The sequence below is a fragment of the Carcharodon carcharias genome, chromosome 1, assembly GCF_017639515.1.
Source record: "Carcharodon carcharias isolate sCarCar2 chromosome 1, sCarCar2.pri, whole genome shotgun sequence".
Lineage (NCBI taxonomy): Eukaryota > Metazoa > Chordata > Chondrichthyes > Lamniformes > Lamnidae > Carcharodon > Carcharodon carcharias.
This window is the reverse complement of record NC_054467.1, coordinates 13,945,803-13,965,558: the sequence shown is the minus strand read 5'-3', so window position 1 is coordinate 13,965,558 and position 19,756 is coordinate 13,945,803. Positions and strand designations below refer to the sequence as shown.

General features: G+C 41.5%; 1 protein-coding gene across 5 annotated transcripts in view; it reads right to left on the bottom strand.

Moving 5' to 3' along the window:
- Positions 1-16,003: 16,003 nt before the first annotated feature.
- The window catches only part of aimp1a (aminoacyl tRNA synthetase complex interacting multifunctional protein 1a), a 95,157-nt gene continuing 91,404 nt past the window's right edge, over positions 16,004-19,756 (bottom strand). For all 5 annotated transcript variants that reach the window (XM_041188919.1, XM_041188942.1, XM_041188929.1 and 2 more), the window contains exon 7: positions 16,004-16,762. In XM_041188919.1, coding sequence (XP_041044853.1) covers positions 16,596-16,762 — 167 coding nt within the window. In that variant the 3' untranslated portion in view covers positions 16,004-16,595. The remainder of the gene's footprint in view (positions 16,763-19,756) is intronic.

Here is a 19,756-nt window from a genome sequence, read left to right as displayed (position 1 = left end):
TTACACTTCACTTCTTTGATAATTTAAACCTTGTAATCTAATTGTCTCATTTAATTAAACTAGCCACACACACAGAACCATACACACACACACACACACCAACATAAGCCTGCTTTACAGTATCCCACAGTAATATTAGGAAAAATATGATAGTTCTTTGACATGGAGGCACCCCTCATTCCCAAATGAGGCCTAAACCCGATTATTTTTGGGTTTCCCCCCAAAATACCCAGGAAATCCTCCTAAAAAATTGAGGCAGGGCTAGAAACAGCCTTTAAGTAGTCTTTTGCCCCACATACCTCTCCCCGCTTTTCCAACAGCATATAATCCATCACATTCCCAACTCTCTTCAGGTCTGAAGAGTCATATTGGACATGAAACGTTAACTCTGTGTCTCTCACAACAGATGCTGCCAGACTTGCTGAGTTTTTCCAGCACTTTGTTTTTATTTCAGATCTCCGGCATCTGCAGAATTTTGCTTTTACCATTGCCCTGAAGAATTGTATTGTGAACCTTATTCAACTTAATCTCCTGAGGAGGATGAAGGCCCACAGTTAAAGCTTCAAGATTCCCACAAATAAAAAAGTGCGATAAGGTGCTATAAAATGGTTCAAGGTGGGATTCTCAGGAAAATTTCCGATTCCCCGTATGGTGAGTCTGCCTCTAAACATCAATGCATTTACCTGTGGGTGGCGGATCCTGATAACTGCCGCGTTCGGAGATGAGATTTCTTGAACTTGAGAGCACAGGTGGTTCTCCTTCTTTGGCTTTGCATCGCTGCCAATGATTCACGTCCGCTCGTCCCTTTTCGGTCTACAAGTGGGAGTACAGCCCTATTCGAGCAAGGCAATGTTGGCTGCAGTGGGGGCATCCGTAGGTTGTCATTCCCTGATGCAGGAGCGACTGCTGCTTACTCCTTTCTGCAGTGGGTGCTACTCTGGAGCAAACTGATGATGTGGTCCTTCAAACTTCCATGCTCCAGTGTGGAATCTTTAGCACCAAGTGTTTCTGTCATGTGCAAGACTGTTCCCAGTTATTAAAGTCAACCTGACATGAAATGATGTCTCGCTTGCTTGCCAAACCTTGGTTTCGACTGCAGCCTTGATATTGGCCGGGATTTTCCGGCCCTGTCACCGGTGGGACCCGCCGAAGGGGCAAGGGGCCACCCCAGCCAGAAGCCCATTGACTCGCAGCGGGACCGGATGATCGTGGCGCCGGGCGGGAGTAGAAAATCCCGCCCATTAATTCAGTAATCCATAATTATTAAAGCCTGAGCCGGTGTGACTCCAAAAGAGATGAAGTATTTTCTTTCAGCCAAAGAGATGAATTTTCTTCCACTTTTCTCGAACCTCCTGCAATCATCCATCTGACTATTTTCTGGTGTAAGATTGGCTGCCAACAAATATATCTTCATTTAGATGTTTAACGCTACTCAGTCATCAAGTTTTCATTTCCGCTGCATCTGTAAATTGTCATTGTTCCTTCTGTGTTTGCCCAGTGACTAATTTTCATTTGTTTTTGCGTAAATTAAATCATTGTGGGAGCTGGAAGGCAGGAGATGGGAGAGACGGGAAGGAGCCTCACTAATTAACTGGATTATATAGTTTCGTGATTGTTCAAATCGTGTTTTGCATGCTGTTTCCAGCAATTTTATTTATAAATTGCAGAAATTTGCAATGGGTAAGCAGGCCATCATAGGGCATTTACTGAAAAATAAAGTCTTGCATTTACATAACAGTACATAAATCTCTCAGAAATGGCTCAAACTGTTGACTACAAGCTGTCAGATTTCATTATTTATTCAACTATTCACCCTTTCGTGGCAAAGGCTAAGTAAAACAAATGAGACAGTGACCAGGTAATTTATTTTAATGATGTTGATTGAAGGATAAGTATTGGCCAGGACTCTTCTTCAAAAACTGTTCAGGGATACCTTATGTCCACCTGAACAGGCAGATACAGGTTAGGTGTAACATCTTATCCAAAAAGTAAATTAAGGACCCTAGTATTCAGCCCTTACCATTTTTTTTTAACTCCAAATTGTTTTCAGAGATAAAAATAAAATATACTCCAGCTGTCCCTCAAATGGCTAGGGAAAAAAATAGTAATGGAGGATTTGGCACCAGTATACCACAAATCTTGTAATTTTGTTCATTGAGACCCTGAACACAGCTACTGTGCCATTAAGCTATTGAGTACTTCGGAAAAGAGCCTTTTGTTTAAACGTCCACTTACAAATTCAGAAAGGGACTAAGACTGGTATTTACACTTACATCCCTACCTCTCTACAGTAACAATTCTTAAAAATAAATATGAATAAGTGGAGAGCTTTTAGATCTTTTCCCTTGCAAATATAATAGAAAGTAAATAAAGAAAACTGTCTCCAAAACCTTAGGAAAATGCTTGAAAGTAGCCAGAAAATTTTCATTCCAGGCAGACCTGTAGAACAAAACCTGTTAAAGAATATTCACCTACACAAGTCTAGCAGATAGAATGAGAGCTCATTTTTTTGATATATAAGGTTCTATAAATGTAAATAAAAGTAGGGGAAAAGCATGAGATTTACATTTAAAACAAAGGAACGTCTGTTGTAAGACATGTTTTTGATTATAAAACGGGGTATGTTTTAAAACATAATTGACTGCCTATGTCTTTTGTTATAAAACAATGTAAGAATGACTGTGTTTTTGAAGCTTACTTGATTGCAAGACAGGGTGTGCCTTTTGTTTCAAAGCATAGTTCATTGACGAATTGGCTGTGTCTTCTGTTTTGAAATTTGTTTGTTTGTAAAACTGTCCATGCCTCTTGTTTTAAAACTCACTTGTTTGGAAGGCTGGCTGTGTATTTTTATGCTAAATTGTAGGACAGGTCATTGCAAAAACACACGAGTACAATGATAAAAACAAAAAACTGCAGATGCTGGAAATCCAAAACAAAAACAGAATTACCTGGAAAATCTCAGCAGGTCTGGCAGCATCGGCGGAGAAGAAAAGAGTTGACGTTTCGAGTCCTCATGACCCTTCAACAGAACTGATCTTTCTTTACAAGGAGAGGGAAATATAAGCTGGTTTAAGGGGGGGGGGGGGGGGGGGGGGGGGTGCGGGGGCAGCTATGCCTGTCTCTTTATGGGGTATGTGGAACATTCCTTGTTCCAGTCCTACTCCGGCCCCCTTCCACAACTCTTTCTCCGGTACATCGATGATTACTTCGGTGCTGCTTCATGTTCTCGTCGGGACTTGGAAAAATTTATTAATTTTGCTTCCAATCTCCACCCCTCCATCATTTTCACGTGGTCCATCTCTGACACTTCCCTTCCCTTCCTTGACCTGTCTCAATTTCTGGTGATAGACTGTCCACCAATATCCATTACAAGCCTACCGACTCCCACAGCTACCTCGACTACAGTTCCTCACACCCCGCTTCCTGTAAGGACTCCATCCCATTCTCTCAGTTCCTTCGCCTCCGTCGCATCTGTTCCGATGATGCTACCTTCAAAAACAGTTCCTCTGACATGTCCTCCTTCTTACTTAACCGAGGTTTTCCACCCATGGTCGTTGACAGGGCCATCAACCGTGTCCGGCCCATCTCCCGTGCATCCGCCCTCACGCCGTCTCCTCCCTCCCAGAAACATGATAGGGTCCCCCTTGTCCTCACTTATCACCCCACCAGCCTCCGCATTCAAAGGATCATCCTCCGCCATTTCCGCCAACTCCAGCATGATGCCACCACCAAACGCATCTTCCCTTCACCCCCCCTGTCGGCATTCCATAGGGATCATTCCCTCCGGGACACCCTGGTCCACTCCTCCATCACCCCCTACTCAACCCCCACCTATGGCACCTCCCCATACCCGCTCAAAAGATGTAACACCTGCCCCTTCACTTCCTCTCTCCTCACCGTCCAAGGGCCCAAACACTCCTTTCAAGTGAATCAGCATTTCACTTGCATTTCCCCCAACTTAGTCTACTGTATTTGTTGCTCCCAATGCGGTCTCCTCTACATTGGAGAGACCAAACGTCAACTGGGTGACCGCTTTGCAGAACACCTGCGGTCTGTCCGCAAGAATGACCCAAACCTCCCTGTCGCTTGCCATTTTAACACTCCACCCTGCTCTCTTGCCCACGTGTCTGTCCTTGGCCTGCTGCATTGTTCCAGTGAAGTCCAACATAAACTGGAGGAACAGCACCTCATCTTCCGACTAGGCACTTCACAGCCTTCTGGACTGAATATTGAATTCAACAATTTTAGGTCTTGAGCTCCCTCTCCTCCATCCCCACCCCCTTTCTGTTTCTTCCCCCTTCCTTTTGTTTTTTTTTCCAATAATTTATATAGATTTTTCTTTTCCCAACTATTTCCATTATTTTTAAATCTTTTATGCTCCCCTACCCCCAGTAGAGCTATACCTTGAGTGCGCTACCATCCATTCTTAATTAGCACATTCGTTTAGATAATATCACCAACTTCAACACCTCTGTGTTTTGTTCTTTTGTCCGTGACATCTTTTGATGATCTGCTCCTATCCTAACACCCCCCCCTCCACTTCTCCCACCGCTGCCCCCCCCCACCAACCCCCCCCCCCCCCACCCCCCTCCCCCGCACCTTAAACCAGCTTGTATTTCCCTCTCCTTGTAAAGAAAGATCAGTTCTGTTGAAGGGTCATGAGGACTCGAAACGTCAACTCTTTTCTTCTCCGCCGATGCTGCCAGACCTGCTGAGTTTTTCCAGGTAAATCTGTTTTTGTTTTACACATGATTACAAGTCTGACTGTTTTTTGTTTTAAGATGTACATGATTGTAGAGATGTCTTTTTTTGCCTTTTGTTTGAAAATGCATACTCAATTGTAAGGTTGACTGGCTTAGTTTGTGAAACTGCAATCTGGTAACAAGGTATTCTATTGAGGGTCTGTTTCAGCAGTCATACATTTCTCATAACAAAACATTTCAACCAATACAAAAGGATATAAATCAAGAACAGTTCTTCAGTTTACATAAGACATATAGCACAGAAAGAGGCCATTCAGCCCATGCCCCACTTGACCCTCCTCCCATCTTTCTTCATTGAAACCGATCATTGTATAGGAATACAAAGGTAAACAGCTCAGCAGGATGTACCCTCTGCACAAATTGTTAAATATTTATGCCATCAATTGGAGACAGAATAATGCTGTGAAAGTCATCTAGTTACCTGGCTTTATTATTTTAAAAATATTTATGTACATCACCTGTCTACAAAATCTTTTTTTATTCATTCATGGGATGTGGGTGTTGCTGGCTAGGCCAGCATTTATTGCCCATCCATCCCTAAATGCCCTTGAGAAGGTGGTGATGAGCTGCCTTCTTGAACCACTGCAGTCTTTGTGGTGTAGGCACACTCATGGTGCACTTAGTGAGGGAGTTCCAGGACTTTGACCCAGTGACAGTGAAGGAACGGCGATATATTTCCAAGTCAGGATGGTGAGTTGCTTGGAGGGGAACTTCCAGGTGGCGGTTTTCCCATGTATCTGCTGCCCTTGTCTTTCTAGATTCTAGTGGTCATGGGTTTGGAAGGTGCCGTTGAAGGAGGTTTGGTGAGTTTCTGCGTTGCATCTTGTGGATGTTATACACTGCAACCATTGTGCACCGGTGGTGGAGAGAGTGAACGTTTGTGGATGTGGTGCCAATCCAGTGGGCTGCTTTGCCCTGGACAGTGTCAAACGTCTTGACAGTCAGACCCAGGCCCTCATCAGGGAGGCGTAGCACCGACAGAAACACAGAGCCACCTGAACCCTACCTATACAGAGACCGGGAGCCAGAGTAGAGATGGCTGGATTGCCGGAGCCCAGTGCTGCCATGGTCCATCTTCCAACCCCTCTCCTATTACTATTACTGTTCCTGGCATCACCAACGTCTCCACTCCCACCATCCCGTGGCACCAAATGATGCCCTCAAAGTGAAGGGCCAGCCATCCAAGTCTCACCATTGATGCTCAATGATTGACATGACAATTACATTTCTCTCCTCTTGGTCAGAGCTTGGACTGCCCATCTTATTAGTAATTGGTATGATCTGGAGCTGCCTCTATATCATTGGTCATTTTGAATGCCTATGAAAAATCCTGAGATTCAGGGTCCAGCCACGAGCGAAGCCTAATTTTTCTTGGAAATCGCATCTACTTGCAATACATTTGTGAGGGTTAGCTTGTCTGCCATGCCTTGTTAAATGTCCCGATCATGACAGCATTGTAGAAGGGGGTCGCACAAATTTGGCAATGAGAAATGAAAAAAAAATCCAAAGCAAAACAGAATAGTTGCTAGCAGCAAACTGAATATGATTTTTTTTTTACAAAAATCAGGTAGACAGTTAACCTTCATTGCACCACATTAAATGATAAGGGTAGATCATAGGAGACAGTGAAGTTTGGTTTTCTGACAGGTACAACACATACAGGATAATGGATGATAACGAACTCCAGGTCAGAAACTCAATCATGATCTGCCTGACGTAGATGGCAGCACAATGTAGGAGTTCAACAGGTATTTCATGTGTCTTATACTAATATCCATCTAGTGTTGCTCTTTTGCGATAGAACCTCAATAAACCAGCCTTCGGTTACACACACCTCAGTGGACTGAGCACTATTTCCTGTCACACTTATTCAAAGCAAAACTCATTCCATGAAGATTAAGTGAAAGATGTACAAACACACAGAATTCCAAAGGTGGTTTACTAACTCTGCTCCTCACAATGACGATCCATTACCGTTACGACTATCACAAGGCCAAGGGCAACCTTTCAGTCCCAAAGTGTCGATATCAGGATCCCTACTTCCTTACAATGGTGCAAATTTTATGCAGAACTTTACGTGAGAGGAAGAAGGTAGTTAACATGCCTGATTTAGAGCAAAATGTTTTGCCCTGTGTGGGTGAATTTCCGTTGTACAATGTTTTTCCATTACCTGAAGCTCTTGTTCTGAAAGCACATCTGGTCCACATCAGACATCACACATGCAGATCCAAGCCATAGATAAAAAGATAAAAGCAAAAAACTGTGGATGCTGGAAATCCAAAACAAAAACAAAAATACCTGGAAAAACTCAGCAGGTCTGGCAGCATCTGCGGAGAGGAATACAGTTAACGTTTCGAGTCCGAATGACCCTTCAACAGAACTAAGTAAAAATAGGAGAGAGGTTTTTTACTTAGTTCTGTTGAAGGGTCATTCGGACTCGAAACGTTAACATAAATAAAAAGTTACATTTTTGAAAACAGTCAGACATTTTGAATCCACAGTGAAACTTCCCGAGAAACTGAACTGACTCATAGTCTTCACAGGAACATTTTACGATCTAAAAGGTTGACCACTAGCTGACTTAAGAATCTGCCTAAAAGTAATTATGTTCCAATAGAACTGGGAGGATGCAACACACAAAGCCGATTCAAATTGTGGAACCTCAGCAGAATAGCACGTGGCGCATTCAACTGTCCTCATGAAATGCATAACGCTCTCATTTACCATGAGCCGTGCCCCACAGTATTTTACTCTTCAGTGCAAAACTCCTTCAGTTAAAATACGTCTATTGCGACCGTGGCCAACATTTTCTCCCCCGATGGGGGAGAAGAGCGAGAGCAGGCATGGGTGGCTGGGCCTCCGATCGGTGACCCCGGTTGGGGGCACGCAGCCATTTTAAGTGGGTGGGCCAATTAAGGCCTGCCCAGCGTGACGTGTGCCAGGAGGTGCTATGTGCTCCCTGTGTGGGCCGGGGTTGGGGGGGGGGGGGGGTGGGTGTGTGTGGGATTCCCTGGGGAGGGTGGGATTCCCTCAGCCTGGGATGCGCGCTTCTCCCTGAGGCAAAATGCTGCCTCAGGGAGATCGTCTCCGATGTAAAACTTGAAATAAAAAGGTTTGCAAAATTTCCCTGCCATGTCCCCTCATGTGACACTGTCACACGAGCCGGGACATGTCCATAACTTTTATTGAAACCTTTCGTAAAAATTTAAAGGCCCTCATGAAACCTCATCCCGTTTTTCCCGAGGCCCACCGGGGCTCCCAGCCTGCCCGCCAACCTTGGTGCATCAATCACGCTAATTGTTTTTCTAATGGCCTTAATAGGCCGTTGAGAGTTTGGTGGGCGTGCAACTGAATTGGACGCGTGCCCGGCGAACTGACAATCTAAATGACGCGGGGTGATGTCAGGACACACGCCTGATGTATCCCAGCGAGTGGGCCCCCCTCCCCCCCCCACCCCGAACGGAAAAACCTGCCCTGTGTTTACTAGTGTAAAACAACATGTATTTTATGTGGGTCCCTTAATGTAGGAAAAAATTCCAAAGCACTTACACTATTATTGAAAATGCACTGAACAATGAACCTTTCAGACTTTCTGGACAATTGGCTGTCCCAGTTCTCTACAGTAGTAGTTGTCTTGGTTTAAAAAAAAAGCTGGAAAAATCTTGGAATCTAGACAGTCAGCAGAAAGAGATTAATGTGAACTATTAAATAATTAAAGAGTATTGGCAATGTTATTCCCCCTTCTGACTATAATGCTATCCACTTTGTTAAAAAAAATGCAGAATGTTAAATAATTTAAAAAGCTGGTTTTGCTTAAAATAAGTTGACATGATATGGATTAACTCTTAGACTATCGGTACTTGTGGGAATGCAGTATTCCCAAGATTCTAACTCTCCAGCCAGGAGGGGCAGGATCGAACATCTGGCAAGGCAGCCAAAAGTCCATTGTCTTTGGTGGGAATTTCTGGACCTGAAATCCCAGCCTCTGACACTGATACTGAAAAATCCTCAAGCACTACAGTTGTGAAATATTTTAGATGTCAGAAACTTCATTATTTTAATATTAATTTTAACAGTAATTACCCAATATCATTCAACAGTTCAGGATGAAGCACCTGCATACAATGAGCCAAGGCCATGTCTTTGGGCAGAGTATTCGTAAATGAATGAACATATTTTAAAGAAACATTCTGAATGCTTTCTCAACTTTATTAAAAATTCTGATAAAAATAGAAATAATTTGCAATTATATAGTGCCTTTCACGCTATCTTAAAGCACTTCACAACCAATGAAATACTTTCTTTTTTAAGTGTAGACACTGGTGTAATTTGGGGAAACACCACAGCAAATTCTCACACAGCAAATGTTCCACAAGTGGACCAGGTAATCCTTCTCAGGATTCGGGATTGTTGATTGAGGTGTAAATATTGGTTAGGGCACCGGAGAGAATGTCCTGCTTTTCTTCATGTGGGATCTTCCATTTCCACTTGAGAGGAGACAGGAGCCTTGGTTTCAAGTCTCATTTGAAAGGTGGGGCCTCTTGTGGTACAGCATTCGCTCAGTACTGCACTAAAATGTCAGCTTGGATTAAGTGAATAGGATTTGAACCAAGGATAAAAACAAAAAAACTGTGGATGCTGGAAATCCAAAACAAAAACAGAATTACCTGGAAAAACTCAGCTGGTCTGGCAGCATCGGCGGAGAAGAAAAGAGTTGACGTTTCGAGTCCTCATGACCCTTCGACAGAACTCAGTTCTGTCGAAGGGTCATGAGGACTCGAAACGTCAACTTTTCTTCTCCGCCAATGCTGCCAGACCAGCTGAGTTTTTTCTGTCGAAGGGTCATGAGGACTCGAAAGGTCAACTGTTTTCTTCTCCGCTGATGCTGCCAGACCAGCTGAGTTTTTCCAGGTAATTCCGTTTTTGTTTAGGATTTGAACCAAGACCTTCTAACTCAAAGGCAAAGTTCTACCCCTGATCCAAGGCTAAGAAAAATAACTTCTCTTTCCCTTTATTTTCCAAGCCACCCTGTTTTGTCACTAGTTTAACATCCCAGTTATTTCTCAAGCATTCTATTTTAAAGTTTAAATTTATTTTTTTCTTTATTTAAAATCTAAAGCTACATTTATTCCACTGATCAGCACAACATTCAGAAACAGAGACCCATTTTTAATCTAAAGTTGGTCCCTGTCTGGTTAGAAATCTGCTCCAAAATGGGAAATCTTACACCAGATTTTGGTTTATAAGCCTGTGCTAAACCTACTCTCTCATTTGAAAAAAAAAAACATGCTGGGAAATGAATTATGTATTTAATTGTAAATTTGGAATAGTATGCCTACGAGTATGAAAATTTATTGTGCTTTTTGGCTTTAAAGATTCAAAATATAATCTGTGTTGTTACAGGCATTGCTGGACTAGGGTAGAAGGATTTTACCGCCGTGGTCATTACCCGCAGAGATACAGTTGAGAAAGCTCATTATAATAAAGAGGAATAATTGCAAACCACCACTGAACTTGGCACTTGTGCAGAGCATGTTTCACTTTGGTAACAATGGCCCAGACTTTCCCAAAAGCGAACAGGGCCCATTCTTGCACAAATGAATGGGATTTGTTAGGCAAAATACCTACAAAGTTCTGGGCCTGAATTTCATGCTTGGTGTACGTGCCAATTCGGCTGGCCTGGAAGCAGACGTGAAACGCGCTTCCGCCTGTGATCGGCCCCCGAACGCGATTTCACGCTGGCTGGCCAATTAACGGCCAGCCAGTATGAAACGTGCTGAGAAAGCCTCAGCACTGCCGAGGGGAGGAGAGGTGGGGGGTGGGGGGGGGGGGGGGGGGGAAGTTGCGGGGTGGGGGGGGGGGGGGGGGGGGATGGTGCGGGTGGGCGCTTCTAGGCGAGTTCCCTGAAGGCAGACAGCTGCTGCGGAGCTGGAAAGATTAAATGACAAGAAAAAAAAAAATACACCAAATTGTGTCTATGCAACACATTCATGTACCTGACAAGAGAACTCATTAAACATCAGTCTCCAGATATCTTTTTTTTAAACTATATTCCACCCCGGACATTTCATCCTGCACTTGGATGAGTTTTCGTTAAAAACGGGCTGCCTGTGCGACGAAAGCAAAATCGCATGGGCAACGTCAAACATAAGATTTTCAATGGCCTTAATTGGCCCTTTAATTGTTGGCGGGCACAGCTCCGACTCCTGCCGGCCTCAATAGTGATCATGTCGGGGCGCGTACCTAACGACCTTTCGTGCAATTTCACATGCGTTCCGGTCAGGCGCGTGCCTGCCTGGTCAATGTAAAATTCTGGCCCTGGAGCTTAACTGAATGCGTAGAAGATTTATAGTAACTGAAGTTTAGCGATCAGCTACACAAACGGCTCTTGTCAGAAATTGTGTGTTTTATGATAGCCATGTTTATGATCACTTTTTAATTCATCCATCATCTTTAAATGATTAAACCTTTGTTTGTCCTAATCCTTCAGCTATGTTCTCCAAGCAATAAGCTGGTCACAATGTTCACATACATGAAACTAAGGATTATTAAACTTCGAGTACCAGCTCTGTTTGAAATAATTGTGAGACAGTTTAATATGACTTTTTTTCCACACTTTATAACAATGACGAGATATCCAAAAGAAACGCCGCAGTTATCAAGCTAATTTCTTGTGTCTTGTATTTAACCAGATCAGAAAGCACAGAGCCTTTTCTTGTGGGGAGTGGGAAGAGGGGGAAGGGCAGTGAAACAGCATTTACTTTGTTCAGTATTTAACCAATGATAAAGATGTCTTGTGTTTGTTCAACAAATAGCTTTACATTTTCAACAGTGATCAATGAATGCAAGGACACACACAACCAGTGAAGAGTTTCAGTGAGATGCCGCAGCAGGAGCCTCACCCATCATTATCAGGTACCACTCCAGTTACATGAAAGAATCTTAGATGGAAATACATAAATACTATATTTAAAACAGCGTTCCCTTTCCATGATGCAGTGAAGTTTGTAAATCTCAAACATATGAGAATTTTCAGAGGGAAACATTAAAAATGCTTTCCACAAATTCAATTCAGAAAAAATAAATCTTTAAGAGGTCTGTCAGAGGAGAATACTATTATCTGACTCTAGGATACCTTGTTTGGCCCTCTGGGATGGCAAGAGCCTCTGCATGGACAATCTTATTCACAAAATAAGCTACAAGTCTTCAGCTTCCAAATACTTAAGTTTCAACACATAGATCCTAGAAGCAATGCAAAAAAAAAAAATGGCTGGGTAGTGATTACTTAAAATTACTCCATGACATGTCAAATGAGCTGCAAAACTGCAAGGCTCAATTAAAGACCCCAAAAGGAGTCTTTGCTATGGGGGCATTCAGCATGACCATATATTGTCCACGTGAAATCGTTTTAACTGAAGGAATGGCAAAGATACTTACCATGTATCTCGCCTCTGTGTTTTCAGAGAATGGTCAAGAAAGGGAGTGTGTGGAGGAACGTTAGTAGATATAAATATTAAAAAGTAAACAGTATTAACAGGGTTAATGGAATTCAGTTAGTCCAGATGGTCCATGCTCCAGCATACTGAGGGAGGTTAGCAATGAAATAGTGTAGGTGCTAAGTATAATTTTCAAAATGCTTCGGAAATAACATTTGCACCTAATGATCAGGCTAACAAATGTTATCACTCCTTCCCTCCCCATTCCCAAAATGATAAAGGAATAATATAGATTAGCTAATTAAGACACCATAATACAATATATTAACGAGCACTTAGAAAAGTATGGATTATGCAAGATTTTCAAAGAGCAAATCATGCTCGACTAAGTTAGCTAAAACTGGCAAGTTAATGAGTGACAAACAAAAGGAATACAGTAGGCACAATATATTTGGACATTCAAAATCAAGGAGAGCTTGCATAAATATAGTGTCTTCACAACCTCAATGTCCCAAAGCACTTTACAGGCAACAAAGTACTTTTGAAGTGCAATCACTGTTGTAGTGTAGGAAATGTGGCAGCCAATTTGCACCCACAAATAACATTTTGATTGTGACCAGACTTTTGAGTGAGGTTGGTTGAGGGATAAATATTGTGCAGGTTACAGGGAGAATTCCTTAGCTCTTCTTCAAAGTGCCATGGGATCGTTACCATTCACTCATCTAAAAGACAGTACCTCTCAGAGTACAGCATTCCCTCAGTTCTGAGCTGAAATAGCAGCATCAATTTTGAGCCCACGTTTCTGGAGTGGGACTTGAATTCACAATCTTTTAACTCAAAGGCAAGCATGCTAACAATGAACCATAACTAAAATGCATTTGATGAGGCATCATATAAGAAACATCATAAGGCTCATAGCAAGAATAAGGCAGTGGCAGAGATGCTTCTTATCAATGCAAGACCTTGCCAGCATTATGTCAAGGATGTGTGTTAGGAACACTTTTGCTTTCCATTTCTGAAGGCAGCCAAATTTGAGGAGGATACTCTATAAGCTTTTGCAGTCAACAGAGTCAAAGACTTTTGTGAGGTCAGAAAAGGCCATGCTCAACGGTTGGTGTTTTTCCTTGCATTCTTCTTGAATTTGCCACAGACGAAGATCATGCCTGTGGTTCCTCTTGATTGGCAAAAAAACCACACTATGACTCTGGAAGAAGTTCTTTGGCCACCAGGAGGAGGTGACTGCGGGGGATCCTTACAATGATCTTCCCAGTGGCAGACAGCAGGGCGATTTCTCTGTAGTTACCACTATCGGACTTATCTCCTTTCTTGAATATAGCCATGATCAGAGCTTTCCTGAGATCCCTCTGCATGCAATCCTCTTCCTAGAAGAGGGATGGATATGAGGTTGTGCAGCTATGCCAGGGATGTTGCAGAATTTTGGCAGACATTCCATCTGTTCCAGAGGCCTTGTTATTTGTCAGCTGTTGAATGGCTTTTTCAACTTTTCTGTGGACCAGAATAGCACCGAGACTGAGCCAGATGGGGTATTGAGGAACGGAGTAGAGGATGTTCAAACTGAAGACAAGGTCTCAATTGAGGCTTTGTTCTCTCCAGCGAGCGCTGGCTGTCTCCCTGTCTTTCATGAGCTCCCCATCCATGCTTGGCTCTCAGCAGAGTGGGCCCTTGAGTGCTTGGGCCATATATCACCCTGACAGTGCTGAAGAAAGTGCACATGTTGTTGATGTCCAGAAGTTGTGGATCTCCTGTGCTTTTTCTACCCTTTCGTTCTTTATGTCATGGGTTTTACACTGTACTACTGTGTTTGCCTTTTTTTTAAAGAATTGGAATTCAAGTTACCAAAGGAGCAGTTGAAAAGTTTGAGAATGGGCTTTAAAAAAACTTTCACTGTTTTGGCCTAATGAATTACTTTGAAATCACATCAATTATTATGTAGATAACTGGAGCACAGCAGAGTCCAAAAATAGCGATGAACTGGAATTATCACTCCTTACTCCTCTCTGAATGCTACCAAGAGATCTTGAATATCTACCTGTACCACAAAAGAACTGATAGCTGATTTTTGACTAAGCTATCTTCGAACAATACAACACTGCCTCAGCACTGTCAGCCTAAATTCCTACGTTCAGGTCCCAGGGTGATAATAAATGGTATACTCAAAAAGATCCTGTTTGTAAACTGTAAATCTAACATCTAAAATTTACAATTCTCTTGATTTTTTTCCACATTACTATGCACAAATGGCAGAAGAAAAATTACAGATTTCAAGGAGGAACTGGACAGGTCCAACAAATAGGATTCAGTATTATCAGAACCAAGACAGGATACTGTGGATAGATCAAGGGTCTACTGCCTGAAATTGTTTCTATGCTTAATCTTTGCCTAATGGTTCCAAATGGATCTTGTCATATCACGGTCATTTTCAAAAGTGGCGTTATATTAAATACTTGTTCTATCATTGTCAATTTTCAGATTTACTTGTTCAGATCACCCAAATTTTAATTGGATAATTCTGTCATAACTTACCCTACTAAATAAACTTAAATTCCATATAAGATGCATGTAGCAACTTAGAACCATCACAAAGAGATTCAATTACAACAAAATACAGTGAGCATTGCTATGTAGGAAAAGATGACAGCTAGATTAAGTTTCCCAGTCAACGAATGACTAGTTAAGTGTTTTTGGTACTATTGGCTAGCTTGCCCCTCCCTATCTCTGTAATTTCCTCCAACCCTACAGGGTACTTACACTGCTCCAATTCTTTCCTCTTTAGCATTCACAACTGTAATCGCTCCACTATTGGGAGCCATACCTTCAGCTGCCTGGGCCTGTGCTCTGAAATTTCTCCCTAGACCTCTCTTTCCACCTTCAAGACTTTCCTTTAAACCTATCTCTTCAATCAAACTTTTGGTCATCTGCCCGAATATCTCATGTGGCTTGATCAAATTTTGTTTGACAATGCTCCTGTGAATTCCTTGGGATCTTTTTAAGGTGCCATATAAATACAAGATGTTGTTCTTGTAATATACTTTAACCAGCACATTAGGAGGACTCGTGTTCTTCTTTGAATAATGCCATGCTACTTTTAGCTCTCACTTGGACCATCAGAATAGACTGTTAAAAGCTAAATTTAATGTTTCATCTGAGCAATGTACAGCACATGCACTGTATTACATTGGATGGCAGCCTTAAAACCCAATGAAGGATCTGAACTCACAACCTTCAGACTCTCGGTTAAGTGCTACCAACTAAGCCAAGCATTAAAAAAGCAACGTATCCAGGACTTGAAAGGCTAAAACACTTACCTTTAACAACTTCTGCTCCTGTTTTACAAATTTGCATATTCAATGTATCACTCTAAAATGTATTTATGTCAATCTACCAACCTGTCTATATCTTACTTTAGTTGTCCAACAGGGTTAATCATCCTCACTATTTTTGTGGCATCTGCAATTCTTGATAATGTTCCCTTTCAAGCGCAAAGGAATTGTATGTACCCTAGTTCAATACTGCTCAGCATTTAGAGCAGGGGAGGTGTGGGGGAAGATGAGGAAAAGAAAGGAAGGAAGAAAAGGATGTCATATTGCATGATTTAGAAACCTTTGGAGCAATATAAAGTGTTAGTTTGATTTGTAGTTAATTAGTAGACCTAATCTACTAGACTAGCTGGTCTTGGTGATCAAATGTCAAAATATTTAAGTGTATTGTTTTTAAAAATAATAATGCAAAAATAGCAAAAGCGATAATATTATAAAGTATTTCTACAGCATTTGGATTCAAAAATATTTTCCAAACATAGTTTATATTTAGTTTGCAGATGGCCACATGACATTAATAATATTGATTAAATTCTACAATAGGATGTGGGAGACCATTTTCCAAAGTATTGGCCGGAATAATGCAATTGCATTCTCTTTACACATCGGGAAAAGGAAATAACATTTTGAATAAATCTTGGGCATGGAAGCAAGCATTCATGAATCATTCACTCTCTTCACACATTATCTGAAAGAATGATGGTTAACAGATCCTCAATGTAATTTTCTGCAGCTGAGGTAGCACAATAATTTTTTGTACAACTGGGGCACATACAGATTTTTAAAGACAGCTAATAAAGTATATTGAAGCTATTACACCGTGCATTTATCGCCAAATAGATTTCAGAATGACTACGCTATACAATACTTCAGTTATACGTCATAGTATTTGTGGTATGCAAATTAAATCACATCATACAAATACATTGTTTCCATCAGGATAGGCTCATGGAAACAAACACAAACAAAAGTGAACAATTCATAGCAACTTAATGTTTTTGAGTATTTATTGTGCTTTTTGCAATATTCCACTCAGTGCCACTGTCGAGACATAAAAGTTATTTGATTCCATTATTGGCCATTGTCTGAGCCTTGCAAATTCCCTTTCCTTTCACCTCAAATGGCGTGCCTTTGTATGTGGCAACATACTCTGCATTTGTGCTCAAGTCAGGCTGAATTTGATCCCATATTTTTTTCTTTGGATTTAGCTCCTTGTCAGGTTCACCTGAAGAAAAGGAACATAATATGCATTAAGAGATACAGATACAAGCTTAACTTAATCACAACAGCAATAAGTTACTACAGCTCCACATAGATGAAATATGAATGGTAACATAATCTCAATGCTGAAATTTAAGTGGTGTAGAGGAACACAGAAATTCAAGGGTGCAGATACAAATCTCTAGCAGCAAGACCATAGCCACTAAAGAGACAAATCTGGTTCTGATATATGATAAAGGCACTGAATAATATAAGCCAAAGGTGATGAACTTGTAAAAGACAGAGGTTGATAGGAAACTGTTGGGCAGGGTCACATTCTATTCTATCCTGTCTAGCAGTTTAGTTGAATTGGGTCATTTTCCCATCTTTCTACTTAAGTAGGATTATCCCGCCCTCAAATGGGGTGTACCTGAAAGGTGAAAAACATTGAAAAGTGCTCCAGGAAACTGGCCCAGATTGATTGGTACTTTCCTCCTCATACACTGATACTGACATTGGTTGAATGCATTGCCCCAAAACTTTTCTTGAGGCCATGTAGTAGGTAATTCCATTCAAGTGCCTAATCTGCGTCTGGAGGATGACTCCCACACTACACCACTGATATACTGCAATAATTAGGTGCCTGCTATTGCCATCTGATTTACAGCCTTGAGGTAGATTACAAAATGAATTTTGTAGAATCAACCCTGGAGTCCTGAGATAACTCATTGGGTTGCTGCTTGAATTGAGATCCAGCAGCAGTATTTGCAGCTAAGTACAAGAAAGCCAATTTAAATTTCCAAATTTGAGTACAGTATGCTAAAGTTAACCAATTGTCTGAAATGACCTGAACATTCAATTTCCTCAGTAGAAACATTTCTCCTGACCCCAAAAATAACATTCAAGAAATGCCTTAAGAAATAAAAAGAATATTTAATTATGGTTTGTATGACTTTTCCATAATGAGGTGCAAAAGATGCACAGAACCAGAACTAAGTCCTAACCAACATTTTGTATCAATTTATTGTTACTCTTACATTCCCTGGTCCTATTTATAAAACCATATAGACTCACTTTCATGCATTACAAATTTGAATCAATAGATCACCTTGCTCGTCTAACCCATTTAGCACTAGTAAATACTAGTGTATACGTCAATTGCTTGCATTTCCTCACATTTATCCACATTAAATTGGAAGTACCACATGTCCTCTCATGCTGTTAACTAATCCACGTCTTCCAAAAGTCATTTACAAGGCTCCTCTCTGCTTACCAAACCTTTTCTTCTTTAGTGAATTTAGAAACCTTGTACCCAATGCCCAAGTCATTTAAATATACAGAGTTCAAAAGTGGACCTAGCATTGAAACCTGGGGCACTCCACTTGCAGCCCTCATTCAATCTGAACAACAATCCGTTGACTAAAATCTTTTGTTTCCTGTCAGTCAACAACGCTGCCAGATTTAATCTTTGTAACTAGCAAATGGTGAGGCAATTTAGTGAAGTTATCTGCAGCTACTGCATTGCTTTATCTATCCAATGTCACTTCTTTAAAAAAGAATGATTAAATTGGTCAAACATGGGAGTGAATCGCCCGAAGGGGAGAGGGGGTGCGTCACATAAAATAAAGTGGTTTGTTTGCCAGCCCACCACCTTCCTGCTTACGCCCCCACTCCAACCTGTCCCCCAAATTACAGAACATGGGTAAGGCGTCGGCCAGCCTGCCCTGTTCTTAGGTTTATGAAGCCTTGTAAATGACTTTTGGAAGACGTGGATTAGATGACAGCATGAGAGGACATGTGGTATTTCCAATTTAGTGTGGATAAATGTGAGGAAATGCAAGCAATTGACGTATACACTAGTATTTACTAGTGCTAAATGGGTTAGACGAGCAAGGTGATGCTCAAATTTGTAATGCATGAAAGTGAGACCATATGGTTTTATAAATAGGACCAGGGAATGTAAGAGCAACAATAAATTGATACAAAATGTTGGTTAGGACTTAGTTCTGGTTCTGTGCATCTTTTGCACCTCATTATGGAAAAGTCATAAAAACCATAATTAAATATTCTGTTTATTTCTTAAGGCATTTCTTGAATGTTATTTTTGGGGTCAGGAGAAATGTTTCTACTGAGGAAATTGAATGTTCAGGTCATTTCAGACATTTGATTAACTTTAGCATACTGTACTCAAATTTGGAAATTTAAATTGGCTTTCTTGTACTTAGCTGCAAATACTGCTGCTGGATCTCATTTACATTCCCACTCCATCGCAATACTATGTGAGGCTGGGGAGTGTTGAATTAAGTCGGCTAGCCGGACAGGTTTCAATGCACGGGTAAAGGTGGCAAGGAAGGAGGGGGTTACCTCCTTTTGAAGGGGGGTGGGGGGGAAAAAGAGTGCTGTGCCATGTTCTTCCTTCCTGGGGACTGTGTGCACTCCCAGCAACAGCCACTACTTGCCTTTGGTGCTGCTGGGGCTACAGAGCTGCAGTCCAATCAGGTTGGCTGCCAGGTCTTGAGGGTGGGAAGTGGGAATTTCTGTCCCTGAGGGGCAGAATTCCCACTCTTACCTCATTATGGCCACCCCCAGTATATTAGCTGCGGGACAGCCAGACTGAAAGTCAGTGTGGCACTGATCGACTTTACAACGGAGGCGCGAGGGTGAGGGATATGTTCCCCTGCAAAATTCACCTCATGATTACCCTTGATTAAGCCATATATTTCTACATGTTCAGTAATTTCATCTCAAATTGTGGACTCTTAAGATTTAGTCCACAACTGACATTAGACTAATTAGTGTACAATTACATCAGTTATCTTTCTTTCCACTCTTACACAAAGGTATTATTACTTTCCAATCCCTTGGCACAATTTCATATTTGAGGAAGGCTGAAAAATTGCAGCCACAGACTCTTAGCTTCTTTTTGACTTCTTCAACAGCCTCAGGTCCATGTAATCAATAGCAAATGACTTATTCACAATTAATTAATTTTTTAGAATCAGTTTCTTCATGCAGTTCT